Source organism: Dasypus novemcinctus, chromosome 3 (genome assembly GCF_030445035.2).
Source record: "Dasypus novemcinctus isolate mDasNov1 chromosome 3, mDasNov1.1.hap2, whole genome shotgun sequence".
In the NCBI taxonomy this organism is placed as follows: domain Eukaryota; kingdom Metazoa; phylum Chordata; class Mammalia; order Cingulata; family Dasypodidae; genus Dasypus; species Dasypus novemcinctus.
In genome coordinates, this window is record NC_080675.1 from 48773201 (window position 1) to 48790152 (window position 16952).

Genomic DNA, 16952 nt, shown 5'->3' on the forward strand with positions numbered 1-16952 from the left:
TTGTTTTTCCAGATGTTAAATAATCTGACCAGTTACTAATGTTTGAAAATTATTTGTGACCTGGGAGTTAATTATTAAGCAACTACTTTATTCTAAAGTATCACTTTACTTTAAATAATCTGACCAGTTACTAATGTTTGAAAATTATTTGTGACCTGGGAGTTAATTATTAAGCAACTACTTTATTCTAAAGTATCACTTTAGAATACTATTTGTAATTAAGTGTAGAAGCATTTGGGTCACAGTATTTGCTGTGAATTAACACATGCCCCAACAGTTTGAGTGGGTCTTAGAAACATTTTCATTCTAATATAAAAACAGCCACATGAGAAATATTTGGCTTTGTTTTGTTCAGGATATACACCTCAAGTGATGGGACCTAAAGCTCTGGTACTATGTATGTATAAAAATAATCTGCACCTCTGGGTGCAGGGATTAACAGTGATTTTTCTGTTCCCTTTTAAAAAATTTTTCTATATTGATTTTTAAAATATTACTTTTATAATCATAAAAAGAATACAGCTATTTCTTTTTTAAAAAGGACAAATAAAGCTAATTTTAAAATTAAGAAAATAAAGTATCATTAAAACAGATGCAAACCAAGATCTTCTATAAATTTGACTTTAGAAAACCTAAGTTATATCTTTAGTCTGTCATTTATTACCTTTAGTTCCTGTGCAAATCATTTATCATTTGGGGTCTAAATTTCTTCTTCTGTGAATGGGAATTCTGTGACTAGAAATATTTAGAACAATGGAGCCCTTACAATGCAGGTAGACCATGATGTTTAGGATTTCCTTCACCCATTCTGTTCATATTAGAATATTAAAATTTTGTGTTATACTTTAATAGGCTCATAAATTTATAAATGTCTCTCTTCTAAAACATTCTTTAGAGTGGACTATTACAGTTTGTTATTAAATAGCATGGCATTTAGGGACTCTACAGAATACATTAAGTTGATGGCAATAAGACAAATGTAGAAATACCACCAATGTAATTTTCATGAAATACTTAACACTGTTATAAACAATTTTTAAGTTAAATGTCTTGAAGCAAATATTTTAACATAAAAGCTGCTCCAAGGGGCCTGGTCCACAGAAGATGTTTATTTGATGTAACAAAACAATACAATTAGTGTTAGATCCAACCACAAAGAGTAAAAGGAATGAAAAATTTGTACAATGCACATAGAAAAACAAGATATTTTACTGTGACAACTATATATTCCTAAAATAGTCTTTCTAAAATTACTCAATTATTGAAAGATATATGAAAACAGAAAGGTGTTAATAGTGACAAAGTGCATAAAACCAAACATCAAATGTTGAGAAAATTAACATACTAGGCAATTTTACTAAAAATGCATGATTTTTTTTGTCTTTACAATCTGCTCAAAATGTCTTTATACCAACAAGTGGGTAGAACATTTAGGTTTAATATCAATTACACAATATTAGCATAAACTTCCACAACTACAGATAGGGTATTGTTTTCTTTTGAGCTGTCAAAGTGATTACAGAAATACCAGATCATTTCTCTGAATTGAGAATTTTATCCAAATAAATGCCACATACCTTCCAGATACATGCGTATCTTCCTACATCATGTAAATGGCTTTACCCATTTAAATAATAAACCATACAGCATTTAAGAATCATTATTATATGATTAACAATGACATGTTCCAGGTTTAACAATTTCATAGGCCAAAAAAAATTTCTTCTTAAAAACTAGTTTTATAAATGCAGAATATATTGCATGAGTAACTGCTGGTATTTTTTAAGAAAATATATTGTGCAATTGTGGCTACCATGTACTGCTGGCAAAGCATTATTGTTTATGTAAAATGTGAAAAAACTGAGTAAAAACCTTTTAGCTGTCTATGATTATGATGAAAGGCTATCTGCCTTCTTTAAAAAATTATATTGGCATCTCATTAAAAATAATTCAAAAAGGGACAAATGCCCTAGCCAAAAATAAATAAATTAAAAGGTGCTTTTTTTTTTTTTTTTTAAATGATGCTACAGCAATGTTACAATGGTTTAAGAACTGTGAAAATGTGCTATCTGTGATCTGGCATTAAAGAACATACTAAGAAGAAGCATGAATGTAAATTAAGTAAAAAGGGAATCAGAATTTAACTAACCCAAGTTTGTGCAGTATTGTAGCCAGGCTTCTAAAATTAGATATAGAAAATATAAATAGACTGTTTTAGGTAATGAGCCACCAGTGTCCAAAAAAAGGAATGAGATTATGAAAAAGCTCAATTAACTTGATCCAAAGCTCTGAGTAATTCTTCACCCTGCAATAGGTTTCTGCTGCCTTGTACAGGAGCGTTAACTTCACAATCATAACTGGTCAGCTGTGGTAATCCACTCTCATCTATCGATTGCCCCAGCAGTCTACATGCTAAATCTGAAAAACAAAGAGAAATATCTAAATTTTCATTTATCTAATCAGTGAATATTTATTATTTGTCCACTATGTGCTAGGTATTGGGGAAACTAAGGTAAATAAACTTCTGAGGGAATTTTAGTCTAACAGACAAAACCACAGCTTTGTAAACAAATAAGTGCAAACAAATATCAGTGCTATATTAGAAGTGTTTATAGAATAAAATGAATATGCAAAAGAGTGAAACATCAATTTAGAAAAAGACAAAATTGGCAAGTTTCATTTTCTATTCATTATTGATAGCATATAAACACATAAAAGATAATTACTAAAAAATTATTTTTTAAAACACCATTACAAAATATCTAAACCTGTGCTACCACCATTAAATTGCTACCTTATATTTCAATCTTATCAAGGAACTGAAATCACTCTCACTTGGAGTAAAGCTCCTAAATAAAAAAGTTTCATGTATTTTAATTGTCTTTATGATGTTCAAGGGCAGAAAGAATAAACTAACCAGAGGGTATTAAAATAATTGTCTTTTGCTCCATTCCATTCTGTTCACTAGATTTGCATCCTTTCACACGTTTCCAAGAAAGTGATGTAGTAGTTGCATGATCATCTGGGTGCTGTAATAATGTGCCCTAGAAACAGTAAAGTTATTTCAATTTTACTATGTTGAATTTCTAAGAAATAAAAAACTCTGAAACCAGAGTAAGTTTAATAATAATAATAATATTTAGGCAGGTTTCTTAAATCAAATACTGACCTAAATTATTTTCAATTCTTTCTCTTAATAACACTATGATAAAGTCACTTGCCATCCATTATGGTTAATCTGTCTATAAGTGCTTTCCAGTTAATTTGGCCTGAAAATATCATTTCAAATTAGTTTAAGCATGTTTTACACCAGCACTGACTTTCTGTGTTGACAGTTATGTTAATAAGGGGAGGTAACTGAAAAGGAAGAGAAGGGAACTGGTGGTGGTATTGGGGATGAACTTAGGGGAAAACTTACTTTTTATACTCAAAATACATCTGTATTGTTTTGAAATTTTTACAACAAAAATATATTCATTAAAGGTTTCTATTCTTAAAAAATAGTGTGTACAAGGTAAACAACCAATTTATAATTTCCAAAATTATAACTTTAGTAACTGGAAAAAGAAACAAGGGATGAAATACATATGTAACTCAGAAACAACAATTAGTTAGAATAGAAAAACAAACATAACTCTTGCACTTACAATTCCTACAGCTTGAAAAAGTGAACCATCATGTTCCATTTTTCGCTTTCTCTGAGCATTTTGCAAAACTAGAATCTTTGGATTTAGTTCTTCCTCAGGAACAGTAGTTCTGGAATAAAAAAAAAATTCTAAATTAAAATTCAAGTTGTTTTATTACTTTTAAAACTATCCAACCAGTTTTTTAAAACAAAATACATAATGCCTTAGTTTTCCAGCATTAAGGAATGTGATATACATAAGAAAACCTTCCTTAAGATTACTAAAGTTTATTACCTTAAAAGCCAAAGTTCAATTTTTAAGAGTTTCTTAAAATACTCATTTCTCTATCTATAAAATATAACTAAACTGACATTTTTGTAGGTCAAAACTGCTAAAATGCCTCTGAAAAGATTCCATCTACTATAACAATAGTCTGATATTCATAGGATGACTGAAATTCAAGATGATTATTTTCACATTTGTATAGCATTTTCAGTTTATAAAACATTTCTTGTTCATTAGTTAATTTTAACCTTATTCCAATCCCTATGATAGATAAGACAGGTATTATCACACTTATTTTATAAATGAGAAACCTGAGGCACTATTAGATTACCTGCTCAGAGTTCCCATATTTGCTAATTAGTTAGATGGGAAATCTGCGTCCTCGTGCCCTACCCATCCCCTCTAAGTACACCCCTTCTTTCCCCCTACACCCCAGTGTTCTTCCCATTATACCACTTGGCCTTCAACATTGATCAAGTTATCAAAACAAATATCTGTATCTAAAATTAAGATTAAAAAGTGGAAAACATTTTATGAGTCAAGTACATCAATTTTACCTACACAATCATAATTGCTCTTTACTCAGTACAGGTGACAATGCCATATGGGTGATAAGTTCCTTTAAATGATCTTTATGCAATGTATCTCAGTCTATCATGTAAATACCATCTTAGTAGTAGTACTTTTAATGCTTCATCTTTAATCTTTATCTAAAACTACAAGTCTTCTGGTTTAGTATAGCACTTTGATTTTCCAGTAATTTCCTAAAGAGTTGAAAATTTACAAAACAAATCTCCATATGTTTCTGATAGGTAAATACATCCCATAAAGTCTTTAATACATATTATATTGGAACTAATGTTAAAAAAAGTTGCTAAATTGGTCAGATGTTAGACTCTTTCAGACAAGTACAAGGGAAGAGTTGTTCAGAGAATTGAATATTCCATGGTCCTCTGTAGGTAGTAGCAGTAAACTGTAAATCAAAGGCCATTGCCATTTATATTACTATATTCATTCATCTGTCTATCCAACTATTAAATGAGCAAGTACTGCACTTTAAGTACTGACCTAAGGTATTAGTATTATTAAAATGCCCAAGACACTACTACTCCTCTAGAGAAGATCAGAGTCTAAAAGTAAATTGGTAACATAGTAATTTGTAAAGTAATGAAGAATGCTTCTGAGTTCATCTAAAGACCTAAGATCTTTTCCTAACTCAGGAAAAACATATCTTTCAGCACTCTGGGTGGAGGTAGTGATGTGCAGGGCCAGGGAAAAAAGCCACAAATTCTGGCTATGACAGTGCTGCTTTCTTACCACTGTAGATGCTCACCTTAGCCTAGCTATAGTGGAGAACGCATCATTTCTCTCCCCCACACACTGCCCCACTGATTAGCTAAAACTTATTTCTCTGGCTATAGACTAAAAGTTAAAATATGTCATATCCCATTACAATAAAAATTTTTTTACAGAAATTATAACTTAAAAATTGGACAGAGTCCAAATATTTGGTTAAATTAGCTCCATAGAAGCAATATCATAAATCATGCTTAGATTCCTGTTGTAACCCTCAAAACTTACATTATCACTAATGTCCCACAAATCTGTAGTGAAAAATAAAACAGCTGTAACATAAGTATTTAAATATAAAATGAAAAAGAAGATTGTAAATTTTTATATTAAAATACCAAGGACTGGAGAATATCATTCATTTTGGAATGGGGAATTGGAAATATTCTTAAATTGGAAGGGTTTTTTCCGCAGGTCAGCTAAAAAAGTGTCCTAACAGATTGGAGCACATAGTGAGCAGAGTTAACTAGTCTGATTTAAATAACTGAAAAAAAGTATACCAGTACCAGTTCTTGGAGATCTATAAAACTTTACTTCCTGGGTTTTATTTTTAAAGGTATTAGAAGACCCTCCCACCTGAGAAAAGTAAAATGAACATTTTAGAGAAAATATATACATAAGCTAATTAGGAACAGTTTTTTGAGTGCTTAAGTTCAGGATTTGCATGTCAATTTTTATGTTCCCTAAATATAGCTTAGAGAGTTTGCTATAATGTTCAGAAGTAATTTCTTAATCACATAACATATTCTTGAAATTAGTAACAGAACTACAACTTTAATGTTATATATAAATACCTTTGGCTCAAAGTGACAGATAACAGGTTAGGGCTTCTTGGATGAGATTTTTCTGTCTGTTCTATGACTCCTTTTCCTGCTCTGTTTGGTGAGGCCGTCCGACTTGGAGAGTCACTATATGGTGATGACGTGGCACTGATCGCTTCTTTAGATACGTGGGTAGGAGATGGAGATGTAATCAATATTTTAATATCTTCCATACCATCTTTTGTCAGTGTTTTTAATTCATCAGTGGTGGCAGTGTTAGTTGTGATATTAGCAGGTTCTTGCATTTGAGTCTGCTGAAATACTGTCATTGTGCTCACACTTTGAGGGCTTGTAGAACTGCTTTCTAAGGGTGACAACTGATCAAAGGAACGTAACTGGAAGTCATCATCCATTGGGATGTAGGGAGCTAACATCTCCAAGTCTAAATCATTGTCCTTTAAAATAACAAATATATGAGTTTTTATAATAGCCACCCAAAGTCACATCAGATTTAAAAATTAATAAAATTTAATATAAAATATAAGAAACAAGTCTATATACCTGAGTGGAAAAAGGGTTCTTTGCTTCTGTATCTTCAGCAAAAAGTTTCTCTACCAATTCCAACTTGAATTCATTGACCATATCACTATCCACATCAAAACAATAGTCACTGGGACTATTAGGCTGTAACAAGAATTATATGTGTTTATCTTTTCCCTGAAGAAGCCTCCATGTTCTGCTAGTTGTTAGAATTTTGAAACCAGATCTCAGAACACACACAACAAAGTTCATCTCTTTTATCAAATATTATTTAACTCATAAGAAGTTACACTTTTTGAGCTTACACATATAACTAATACATATAGGCTAGTATACATGACTGTATCTAATATTTATAAAATGAAGAATAAAAGATAAACTTACTTCTTTATTCTAAAGATACAAATTTCCTAATAATTCATCTCTTACAATTAATTGTACCTAATTGGCCAATAATCATTAGATGATATACTTGCTAGAATCTACCTTTGTACAAACAAGACTCTCCTGTGGTGATCTTTCTAAAAATCTTAGAGTTACTCTGGTAGTTGAGGACAGAGGCTTAAGTTCTTTTATCTACATTCACCTTAATGGGTATAATACTATTTTAGGGGTTCAGGGCAAAAATGTTAATTAAAAAACTATAAGTTATGTATTTTAAGGATAAAATTGTGCCTCTCTCTCATTCTCTAACATTTTTGTTAAGTTAAAAACAAAATGAATCAAACATTTTTGTACCAGGCAAACTAAGCAACCAAAGCATAAGACATATTCTTCAGAAGGCTATTGGATGTCAAATCTCCTACTCCTTGCTTGTTCAACATTTTAATCAACAAATATTTAGGGAAGCGGACTTGGCCCAGTGGTTAGGGCGTCCGTCTACCACATGGGAGGTCCACGGTTCAAACCCTGGGCCTCTATGACCCATGTGGAGCTGGCCCACGTGCAGTGCTGATGTGCGCAAGGAGTGCCATGCCACGCAGGGGTGTCCCCACATAGGGGAGCCCCACGTGCAAGGAGTGTGCCCTGAAAGAAGAGCCGCCCCGTGCGAAAGAAAGTTCAGCCTGCCCAGAAATGTCACCGTGCACACGGAGAGCTGACACAACAAGATGATGCAACAAAAAGAAATAACAGATTCCAGTGCCGCTGACAACAACAGAAGCGGACAAAGGAAAACACGCAGCAAAATAGACACAGAAAACAGACAACTGGGGGTGGGGGAAAGGGGAGAGAAATAAATAAATTTTTAAAAACAAACAAACAAAAATATTTAGTGTAAAATTGTCTACCACTTATTAATAATAAGGCTTATATGTACCTCATTTACTAAGCTATAACATTCAGAACTAAGCTGCCCTCCTCCTATAGCATATTTTTATACTCAGGAATTTGTGAAAATGCATTATATTCTAGGTTAAAAAAGAGCAGACCTTATGTCATATCCTTAGTCTTGGCCCAGTCTAACTCTTCAAGACTATTTTTAATGTGTTTATAGGACAATTAATATTGAGACAAATAAAAATTGAAAAATACTGAGCAAAAATTAGAATAAAAAGACCAGTTACTAATAAGTATTTACTCTTTGTAGTTCCATGTTATTCTTATCCAGAATTTTGAAACAGTGGTGGAAAATGCACAAAATTGGGAAATGAGCCTACAAGATTCTTCCCCTAATTTTAGCCTTGTTAAAGCCTTTTGCCACTGGACAATTCTCCAACTCAAAGGGTATTAAGTATAGGCTTAAAGCTGTCTTGGACAAAATTAGCCATGTTCAAAATTTTTTTGTTCTGTTGATATAAATATAGAGAAAAACAACATAAAACCAAGTTTTACCTTTTGACTTATGTCAAGCCAGTTCTTTCACATCTTTGAGTTTAAAACGTGCTAAATTAAGCTCATAATAGCTTCTGTAATAATTTTAAGTTGCTAAAATTCACACAAACAAAACTTGATGTGATTCAAACTAAAGTTTAAATCAAATTTCCAAATAAGTTCCTGAATATTAAAATCTGAAAGTTATCCTTTTCCTATTATATCATGATACCTACTTCAGGTGAACTTTGTCTGGTGCTTCCATCAGAAGGACTGGCTGGCTGATCTTGAATCTGAGGCATGGTAAAAGAAAGTTCCAATGCCTCTGGATTTGGTTCCAATTTTAATGCAATTTCTTGATTGAGTGCAGGGTCAACACTACTTCGCAGCGGCTTTGGAGATTCAGAGGCAGGTAATGGAGACATTGCCAAATTTATTTTCTGCAATTTTTCACTGGATGAGGGAAGCATTACATCATTATACAATGGAACTTCCTCAAGTTGATGGTCATCAGTTTCTGTGTCTGTGGGTGAAAAATAAAGTCAATCTAAAGAATACCTAGATTTTAACCTATCAGAATTTATGTCCCTGTTTATAATAGGTTTGTTAAATTCATGCAACAAAAATGTTCCCAAGTTTCCCTTATGCAGAAAGTTTACACATAGGATGGGTAATCGTAATGCTGAGTTATCTTCTCAATCCAATATTGACAACTCCTATTAAAAAAACCTGCAATTCTCATCTTTCAATACTTTTTTACACTAAAATCTAACCTAGTTTGATAACCTTTGCAAGTCTGAGTTATGCTATGACTGCTTATTTATCCTTTAATGCAACAATATAGCTCTGCTAAACTGTGGAGAAAATATGACAGCAGAAATATATAAGTAGCAGAGCTGGGAGAAATGAAAGTGGGCAGATATTCCTTAAGTACACTTGGAAGCATAATTTCCAATTATGTGACAAAATAAAGAATGCTGAGAAATTACAGGGGCAAAAATATTTAAGTAAATACTTCCAAGTAGACTGTAAAAAACAAAATTTATACAAACACAATTCCAAATGATGAGCAACAGGCATAGCTTAGGACATTCAAGTACTCACCATTGCTGCCAAAATCTAAAGAGATGATTGTGTCTCCTGCAGCTGGGGCCAAGAGAGTTAAAGCATCAGGTTCCTTCTTAAGTTTATCAAAGAGGCTACTTGTATCTTCTGATTCAACTTTGGTGAATAGCTGAGTCATTTTCATATCTGAAGACTCAACTGGTTTGAGGACACATTCTGTTTGTTGAAGGGAGAAAATCAAGTCGTGCTGAATAATACCACTGTCAAGAGAAAGAGATTAGTAATTCTTAAATGAGCATTTGACAGAACGTGGGGCGAGGACTTTGAAATGACCCTTTCTCTTTTAAAAAGTTGTGCTTTATGAACAGGAAGATTTTGAGGTTCCTTGACATAATTGCTCAGCATAGGTGGGTCACATTCAGGACTTAAAATATCAATAAGAGTAAAGAATATACATAAATCACAGTGCAAGGTTATTCAAATATTTGATTTATTTCAATTAAGAAACCAGATATCCTTTTGGAAGAGTGTAATAAGGAAATATTAAACTCAAGTTCATGAAGGACCTTCAGAATTTTTGTGGGATTGGCACAAAAGAACTCTTTGGCCCTAATACTGAAGCATGAGCTGAGGATGGTCCTAGAGTATAAAAAATACACAGATAAATGATAGAGGCCTTCTAAGAGTAGAGCTATATTATTTTGTTGGTAGAAAAATAAAGAATTGAAGAGGAGATGGTGAACAGCTTCATCTTCATATTTGACTTATATGCAAATTTTATCGCTCCTTTAGTCAACATTAAATGGTTACTATGTAAAATAAACTGGATACAAATATTAAAATACCCAGCCCTTGCCCTTGGTAAGTTTATAACCTGGTATGAAAGTAGACGTAACAAACAATTAAGACACAATGTTGATAGCTGCTAAAATTGAGAAGTCTTGCTTCAGAGAGGCTAACATTTAAAATGAAACTTGGGCTTGAGAAAGATTTGATAGGTAAATTGGGGTGGGGAGGAGACATTCCAATTGGAGGAGTCTTAAATAACAGGAAGGTCACAAAAGAACTCTTTGGCACTAATATTAAAATATTAAATGATGGTCCCAGAAGTGGTAAAAATAAAAACAAATGACCAAAATCTTCATAAAGGAGTGGACATAGATTTTAAAGGAAGGGCTAAATCTAAGAAAACATAGAACATGGGAAATAATAACAAGGAACAGATGCTATGCAAGTAGGCAAGGGTTTATCTTGGGGGTGACAAAGGGATCTTTAAAAAAATTCTAAAGAAATTGAGATGATGAGATATCCATAATAGAAAGCTCAGCCTCTTGGTAATATGGGAGATAGGCTAGAGAGGGGCAGAAGAGCAATACTGAAAGAATAAACATTAATTTAAAGGCGACCATTATATTCACAAGTAAATGAACCTAGAGGCAAATTCATGAATATACAAGAGCCTTGTGTCACATCATGCTGTCCCTTCACAGTACTTGCACATAGAATTTCAGTGAATCCTCATATTATCATCTATCCAAATAGACAAAATTCAGAGAAAGGAAGAGACTTCCCCAAGGTCACAGAGTGGCAGAACTAAGGCACAAAACTAACTCTTCTGGTTCCAAGGCCAGTATTTTTCCTAGAAATATACCATAGCTGCCTTGAGGTAGTATATGCCAATAGCTGTATGATGAGCAAATTAATCCAGAAGAGATCTGGCATTTTTTTTAAAGATCCTTTTTAAATTAAAATAGGGGTGAGAAGGATGGGGACAGAGAGCAACTGATAATATTTAGTGGAATCATTGTGTAATATTTGGCCTCCAAACCTAGGTCAGAGTATAAAAATCTAGAGGTAGAAAATAAAACTCAGTTAATGTTTATAATATCTTCTCTCTACAAAATATATCTTCTCTCTACAAAATAATGAGTATTAAAAAAAAAAGTTACTACTTCCCCTCACCCTCCAAAAAAGTCTTTATTTTCCAAGCTTACCTTACCACATAATTTACACATACAATGCACTGTGGTTGAGAGTTCTTAGTGTTATATATGACAGTTGCTTGAGTTTCAACCCACACATATCCACCTCTCTTGGCAAGCATCCTGTACTGTCCTGTGGTGACCTGTCCTTTAGTAAACACTAGGAGTGAAAAGGGAAAAAAAAGTCATGTGGAGAAAAATAACTTTGAATTTTCAGCATGCTGAACGTTGATCATTGTTTTAGAAAAGGGGAAAACATGTTCATTTTAGTGAAGTCAGTTTAACTGTTTAAATTGAGAGAAAAACCCCAAACATAGCTGAAAATGTACCCATTTCCTCCTCCTAACTCCCAAACTAAACTTCCACAAATGAGGGACAGTACTAAAATTCCTTTAATGATGTATGTTGAAACTAAGTATCAGAAAGGCTAGAGAATGATGAATAATCCTGATTCCACAAAGAACATTCAGGAGAGTGGCCCTGCTATCATTTCCTTAAATTCTTGCTGTATATCTCCTGAGAGCCAAAGATGCTTCAAATAGCTGTGCTAGTATATTTGAATATAAACTGATACCATGCTAAAGTCATTTGGTAATCAGGTAATCTAAATTAATTATTGGTTTGAGAGAAAGTACTGGATAAATCTTAATGATATTTTCATGAGTATTGAGGCCCTTTCTGCAGAGTTGGGTCCACTCTCCAGTTCAAGGGTAATCACACTAACTCAGTGACACTCAGGCATCCCTCATTACATTGGGAAATCATGTTTACATAGAAATTAAATAGCTAAGTGAGAAATTCCAAAGTTTAACCTATTTTGGGATTTTTAAATAACATGATTCATCTCAGTAAAATTCAGAATCTTATGTCAAGGGTACTTGTACCCACTCATACATGATGTTGATCATCTTCACATTCAGTGCTCAATTCAATAATTACCTTCTGTTTACCTTCTACGTACCAAACACTGTCATAAGTAGGTGTGGATTCTGAAAATGAAATGATGCTATACTATTCCTCTTTTTTTTTTTGAGTACTTGTAATTAAAATGCCAAGAAAGTCTGATTCTACTGAAATAGGTATTTGTTGTAACAAATATAAAACATAGACTTTATGGTCAAGATCCCTTATGAAGAGGTCCATTAAGATATTTAATTGAGTAAAACTGCTTAATTTTAACCAAAAACTTAAGACATATCACCAAACAGTAAAGAGACTGTAAGAGTTAAATAATTAGAAGGTCTGGAAGTTCTTCCATTGTACTTACTATCATGATGTGTTTTGGTCAAATGATCAGAGTCCAAAGCATGATAATATTCATAAATTGAACGACCCAAAAGTTCTTCTGGCTCATATCCCATCAATTCAGTAATTCTGTTCAGTGAAAAATGTAAGTAAGTAAAGAGGTAAACAAATAAATGAATAAAACAGACTAACTAGTAACGAAAAAAACTTTGCTTCTCCAGAATAAATAATATATATTTGTCTTAAGGATAAGTGAATTTTCAAAACTAAAAAGCTTCCTTCTTAAAATAAATTTATATCTCACTTTTGGTAACTCTGTAGGATATTATAGTACTACAATTTTCTATAAGGCCTATGGATTCATCTGTCTTGTGACCTTTATATTCTCTTCACTGCACAAACTTGGTACCAATTTTTAATCTTATTATATTGTACATCATTTTTTAACAATAAATATGAAGATTACTAAATAAAATAACATTTTCCATAAAACCAAACTCTTTATAGAACAATTTTTAAGCCCCTGGGCAAGGCCTCACTATGTGTGTGTGTGTGGGGTGGAGGGGTGGGAGTCAATATTCACTAGAAAATTCTAATATCATCAACCAAAGAGTATCCTTACCAAATTAGAACTGAAGGAATTCAATACTTATTTATGTTGGTCTTGGAAGATGCTCTTATACTTAGCTTTTTAAATTAAGTACCTGAAATTATAGAAATTAATTTCAGGTGAAACAATGATATCAAACTGAAAATGAACTGGAAAGTAATCCAGTTACCTCATTTGGTTCCCTGGCAATTCCTTTAGGACAGAGAATAGATCTTATTCTCTGTAACCGGAGTCTGAAATTGAAACCACTTCATGAGAAAGAGAGAGCTGTCTTCTTAGCACCAGGCTAAAATGAAATGTCCTATTCTAAATCCATAATGGAGCAAAACATGGGTTAAGCTTCTATTTCTCAGCCTTTCAATTTCAAAGAACTTTCTGAAGTGCAAAGAAAAGTTACAAATTGTACTATGTCCAAAAAAACCAACTAACTACACATAAGGAAGATATCCTTTTTCAAGGCAAGATCTGCCATACTTCGTCTTCATTCCCAAACAAATAAACAAGAAGATAAAAAAAGCTGATTTGTAAAAAAACTAAAAATCAAACCAAACCAAACCTGACCCCCGACTTCTTCACAAATAGATATTCTTACCCACATCAACACTAGGTGGCAGCATTACAAGGAAAATATTGTTAAAAACACTGTCTTATTTCTCTAAATTATGTTTTAGAAATCATTTTAACTGGCCTTACATATATAGGTCATACAATTAAATTGAATTCCCATGGAATTTTTTTTTTTTTTTTTTTTACTATTCAAACATTTATATGCTCGTGTGCCTGGCATTGTTCTAGGTGTGAAAATGCAAAGACAGAACAAGGTCTTGGAATGCAACAAGTGGGGCAATCTTCAAGTACGCTTATGTATGAAATAATTTGGTAAGTGCAGTGATGGAAATCTATCCCAGGTATCAGAGTACCATCCCTATCCATGAGAAACAATGATGAGCTGAGGGATACAAAACTTCAGAGTTGAGTATGAGTATAGAAGATGGTCAGAGAAGCAAGAGCATTTCAGAAAAAAAGGTACAACCATAAGCAAAGACAGAGATGAGAAAATGCTTGATATTGTCCAGGTAACAAGGATTCTGAAGCGGTTAGCAGGGGCAAAGTGTGAAACAGAGAGTGGGGAGAGATGAGGCTGGCGAAGTAGGCAGGACAATCAGATTGGACCTTGTATGTCACATTAATAAACGTTAATTTAATCAGTGCTTCTTTGATGTCAATCAATGCTTCTCCATCTGGAGTATGTCTCATGAAGGGATGCAAGGAGACAAAATATACACAGAACACATTTTCCCAGAAGATAAAGTTAAATTAACTTTAGAGAATTGTATAGCTTACATTCTGTACCAAAAAGTGGGGAGTAGGGCATTCAGAAAACTTGTTCAGAAAATTATTTTTAATGGATGGACTAGGAGACTTGTGACCTAAAGCAATTATGCAAATTACCATTCACTGTAACTGTTTTGAGGGCAGGACTATAAATCTTCATTTCTACTTTAAGTGGCAGTTACAGGGCCTTGAACATAGTAGGTGCTCAAATAAATGTGATGAATGAGTGGAAATTAGTACAGTAATAGCTATTTGTGAGGTCTGGGGGATGTTAGGAGTTTGATATGTTAGATTTTCTTTAAATTGGGCAAATTTTTTTCCATATCCTGGCTCTCAGGGGCTATAGATATAAAAAGTTACTGGAAAGAACTTTAACCAGAAAGCCAGTCTGAAAGTCAAACGGAAAACCTCACTTGGTTGATTTCTAAGCTGGCTGTCTTCACTCTCTTCTATTATGGTCATTTCACATAATTTTATGACTATAACCAGAAGGTAAGTGTCACTCCCTTTCTCATTTTCTCATTTTAGTTCTATCATTTTCCTTTCTCTTTAGCCTACACCTCTGTACATGTTATTTTAAAGTTTCAAAAAAAAATAATTCCTCAAAAGAGGATAAGCTCTATCATACAATCACATAAATACTAGCTAAATATTCCTTAGTGTTTCTCATTTTTCTTAAAACTTTCATCAGTGATGAAGCATTCACTATGTGCAGTAAGCATACTATAAATTCATTTAATCTTCAAGAGTTTTGAGATATAACCCGTTTTACAGATAAGGAAAGTGAGATTTAGAATAGTCAAGTACCAAGTCCATCACACTCTTAAGTACCAGAGCTGCAAGTTGGAACCGAATCCAGAATTATCTCACATTGGGTATTTCCCATCCAATGGGTTGGGGGATTCTTGTGCATTTTACAGTATGGCTAAGTGCTTAAAATTGGTTTTCTTATACAAATCTTCAAATGAACTCTATAAAGTTGGTGTTTTTAAAAGTGAAGAAACAGATGCCCAAAGAGACAGTAATGTGTTGAAGACCACTTGGAAATAGGCAGAAGAGCCAGGTCCTAAGTCTGGCTTCAGAATCTATGTTTTAAATCACCATGTTATACTGCCTTATAGTAAAAAAAAAATGGGAAAAGCAAGCAAATAATTATAATAGTATATAAATGTTAAGACAGAGGTATGAGGTATATATATTAGGTAAAGTGTAGTTTCTTCTCTAAGGAATAAAGAAAGCATCACAAAGGAATACAGGTGGCTCCTGAAAGGTTATTAGGAATTAGGAGGTGAAGCAAAATTCACTGCAGAGTGGGAAAGTATGTGCATAGGCACTAAAACATGTGGAGAACTCTCTGGCTGTAGGATAAAGGGGGCCATGCCAGGAAGGGGAAACCATGAAGGATCCCACTTCCTTCTGATTAATTTGAAGAAGTGGGGAGGGGTTGGATCATATATATCTTTGCATGCTGTGAAGTTTAGATTTTATATGCATAGGTCTGTTTTCTTTCACCCTTTTAAAATTAACATATTTTTATAAATAACAATCTCCTGCCCTCTTCTAATATTTTTATAAACAGAATTTGTGTATGTGTGTGAAGATGAAGGAGACCAACTGAAGTATTTTCAGCTGGAGAATGACATGATCTGATTTTCACATTACAAAGTCCAGTTTCTAGTAACCTGGATGAGAGATTAAAAGGGCACAAATCTGTTCAAAATGAGGCAGTTTAAGAGACCATGGCAAGAAGTTAAGCAAAAAATAATGAGCTGAAGAATTCAATGGGGGAAGCGGACTTGGCCCAGTGGTTGGGGTGTCCGTCTACCACATGGGAGGTCCGCAGTTCAAACCCTGGGCCTCCCTGACCTGTGTGGAGCTGGGCTGTGCACAGTGCTGATGTGCGCAAGGAGTGCCGTGCCACGCAGGGGTGTCCCCGTGTAGGGGAGCCCAACGCGCAAGGAGCGCGCCCCGTAAGGAGAGCCACCCAGTGCAAAAGAAAGTGCAGCCTGCCCAGGAATGGCACCGTCCACACAGAGAGCTGACACACAAGATGATGCAACAAAAAGAAACACAGATTCCCGTACCGATGACAACAGAAGCAGACAAAGAAGATGAAGCAAATAGACACAGACAACCGGGGTGGGGAAGGGAGAGAAATAAATAAATAAATAAATCTTTAAAAAAAAAAAAGAATTCAATGGTAGGGGTGCAATAGTGGGCAAAAGGGAATGAATTGAAAGTTAGAGACCAATTAATTAGGTGTGGGCAATGAGGGTAAAAGAAAAGTTAAGGATGACTTACAGATTATTTCTGGGTAATGACTCTACTACAGTGATGACAT

The 16952-nt window shown here is 33.7% G+C and overlaps 1 protein-coding gene and 1 long non-coding RNA gene across 6 annotated transcripts in view; one reads left to right on the forward strand and one right to left on the reverse strand.

The window, feature by feature from the left end:
• Positions 1–16952, forward strand: part of LOC131277924 (uncharacterized) — a 48899-nt gene that overhangs the window by 1759 nt on the left and 30188 nt on the right. The window lies entirely within an intron of this gene.
• HIF1A (hypoxia inducible factor 1 subunit alpha) overlaps positions 1090–16952 on the reverse strand; it is a 63282-nt gene continuing 47419 nt past the window's right edge. For all 4 annotated transcript variants that reach the window (XM_004459740.4, XM_004459739.4, XM_058293321.1 and 1 more), the window contains 9 exons: positions 12689–12795; positions 11434–11581; positions 9479–9699; positions 8611–8897; positions 6584–6706; positions 6056–6477; positions 3648–3756; positions 2918–3044; positions 1090–2418 (listed from right to left, as the gene is read on the reverse strand). In XM_004459740.4, coding sequence (XP_004459797.1) covers positions 2267–2418; positions 2918–3044; positions 3648–3756; positions 6056–6477; positions 6584–6706; positions 8611–8897; positions 9479–9699; positions 11434–11581; positions 12689–12795 — 1696 coding nt within the window. In that variant the 3' untranslated portion in view covers positions 1090–2266. The remainder of the gene's footprint in view (positions 2419–2917; positions 3045–3647; positions 3757–6055; positions 6478–6583; positions 6707–8610; positions 8898–9478; positions 9700–11433; positions 11582–12688; positions 12796–16952) is intronic.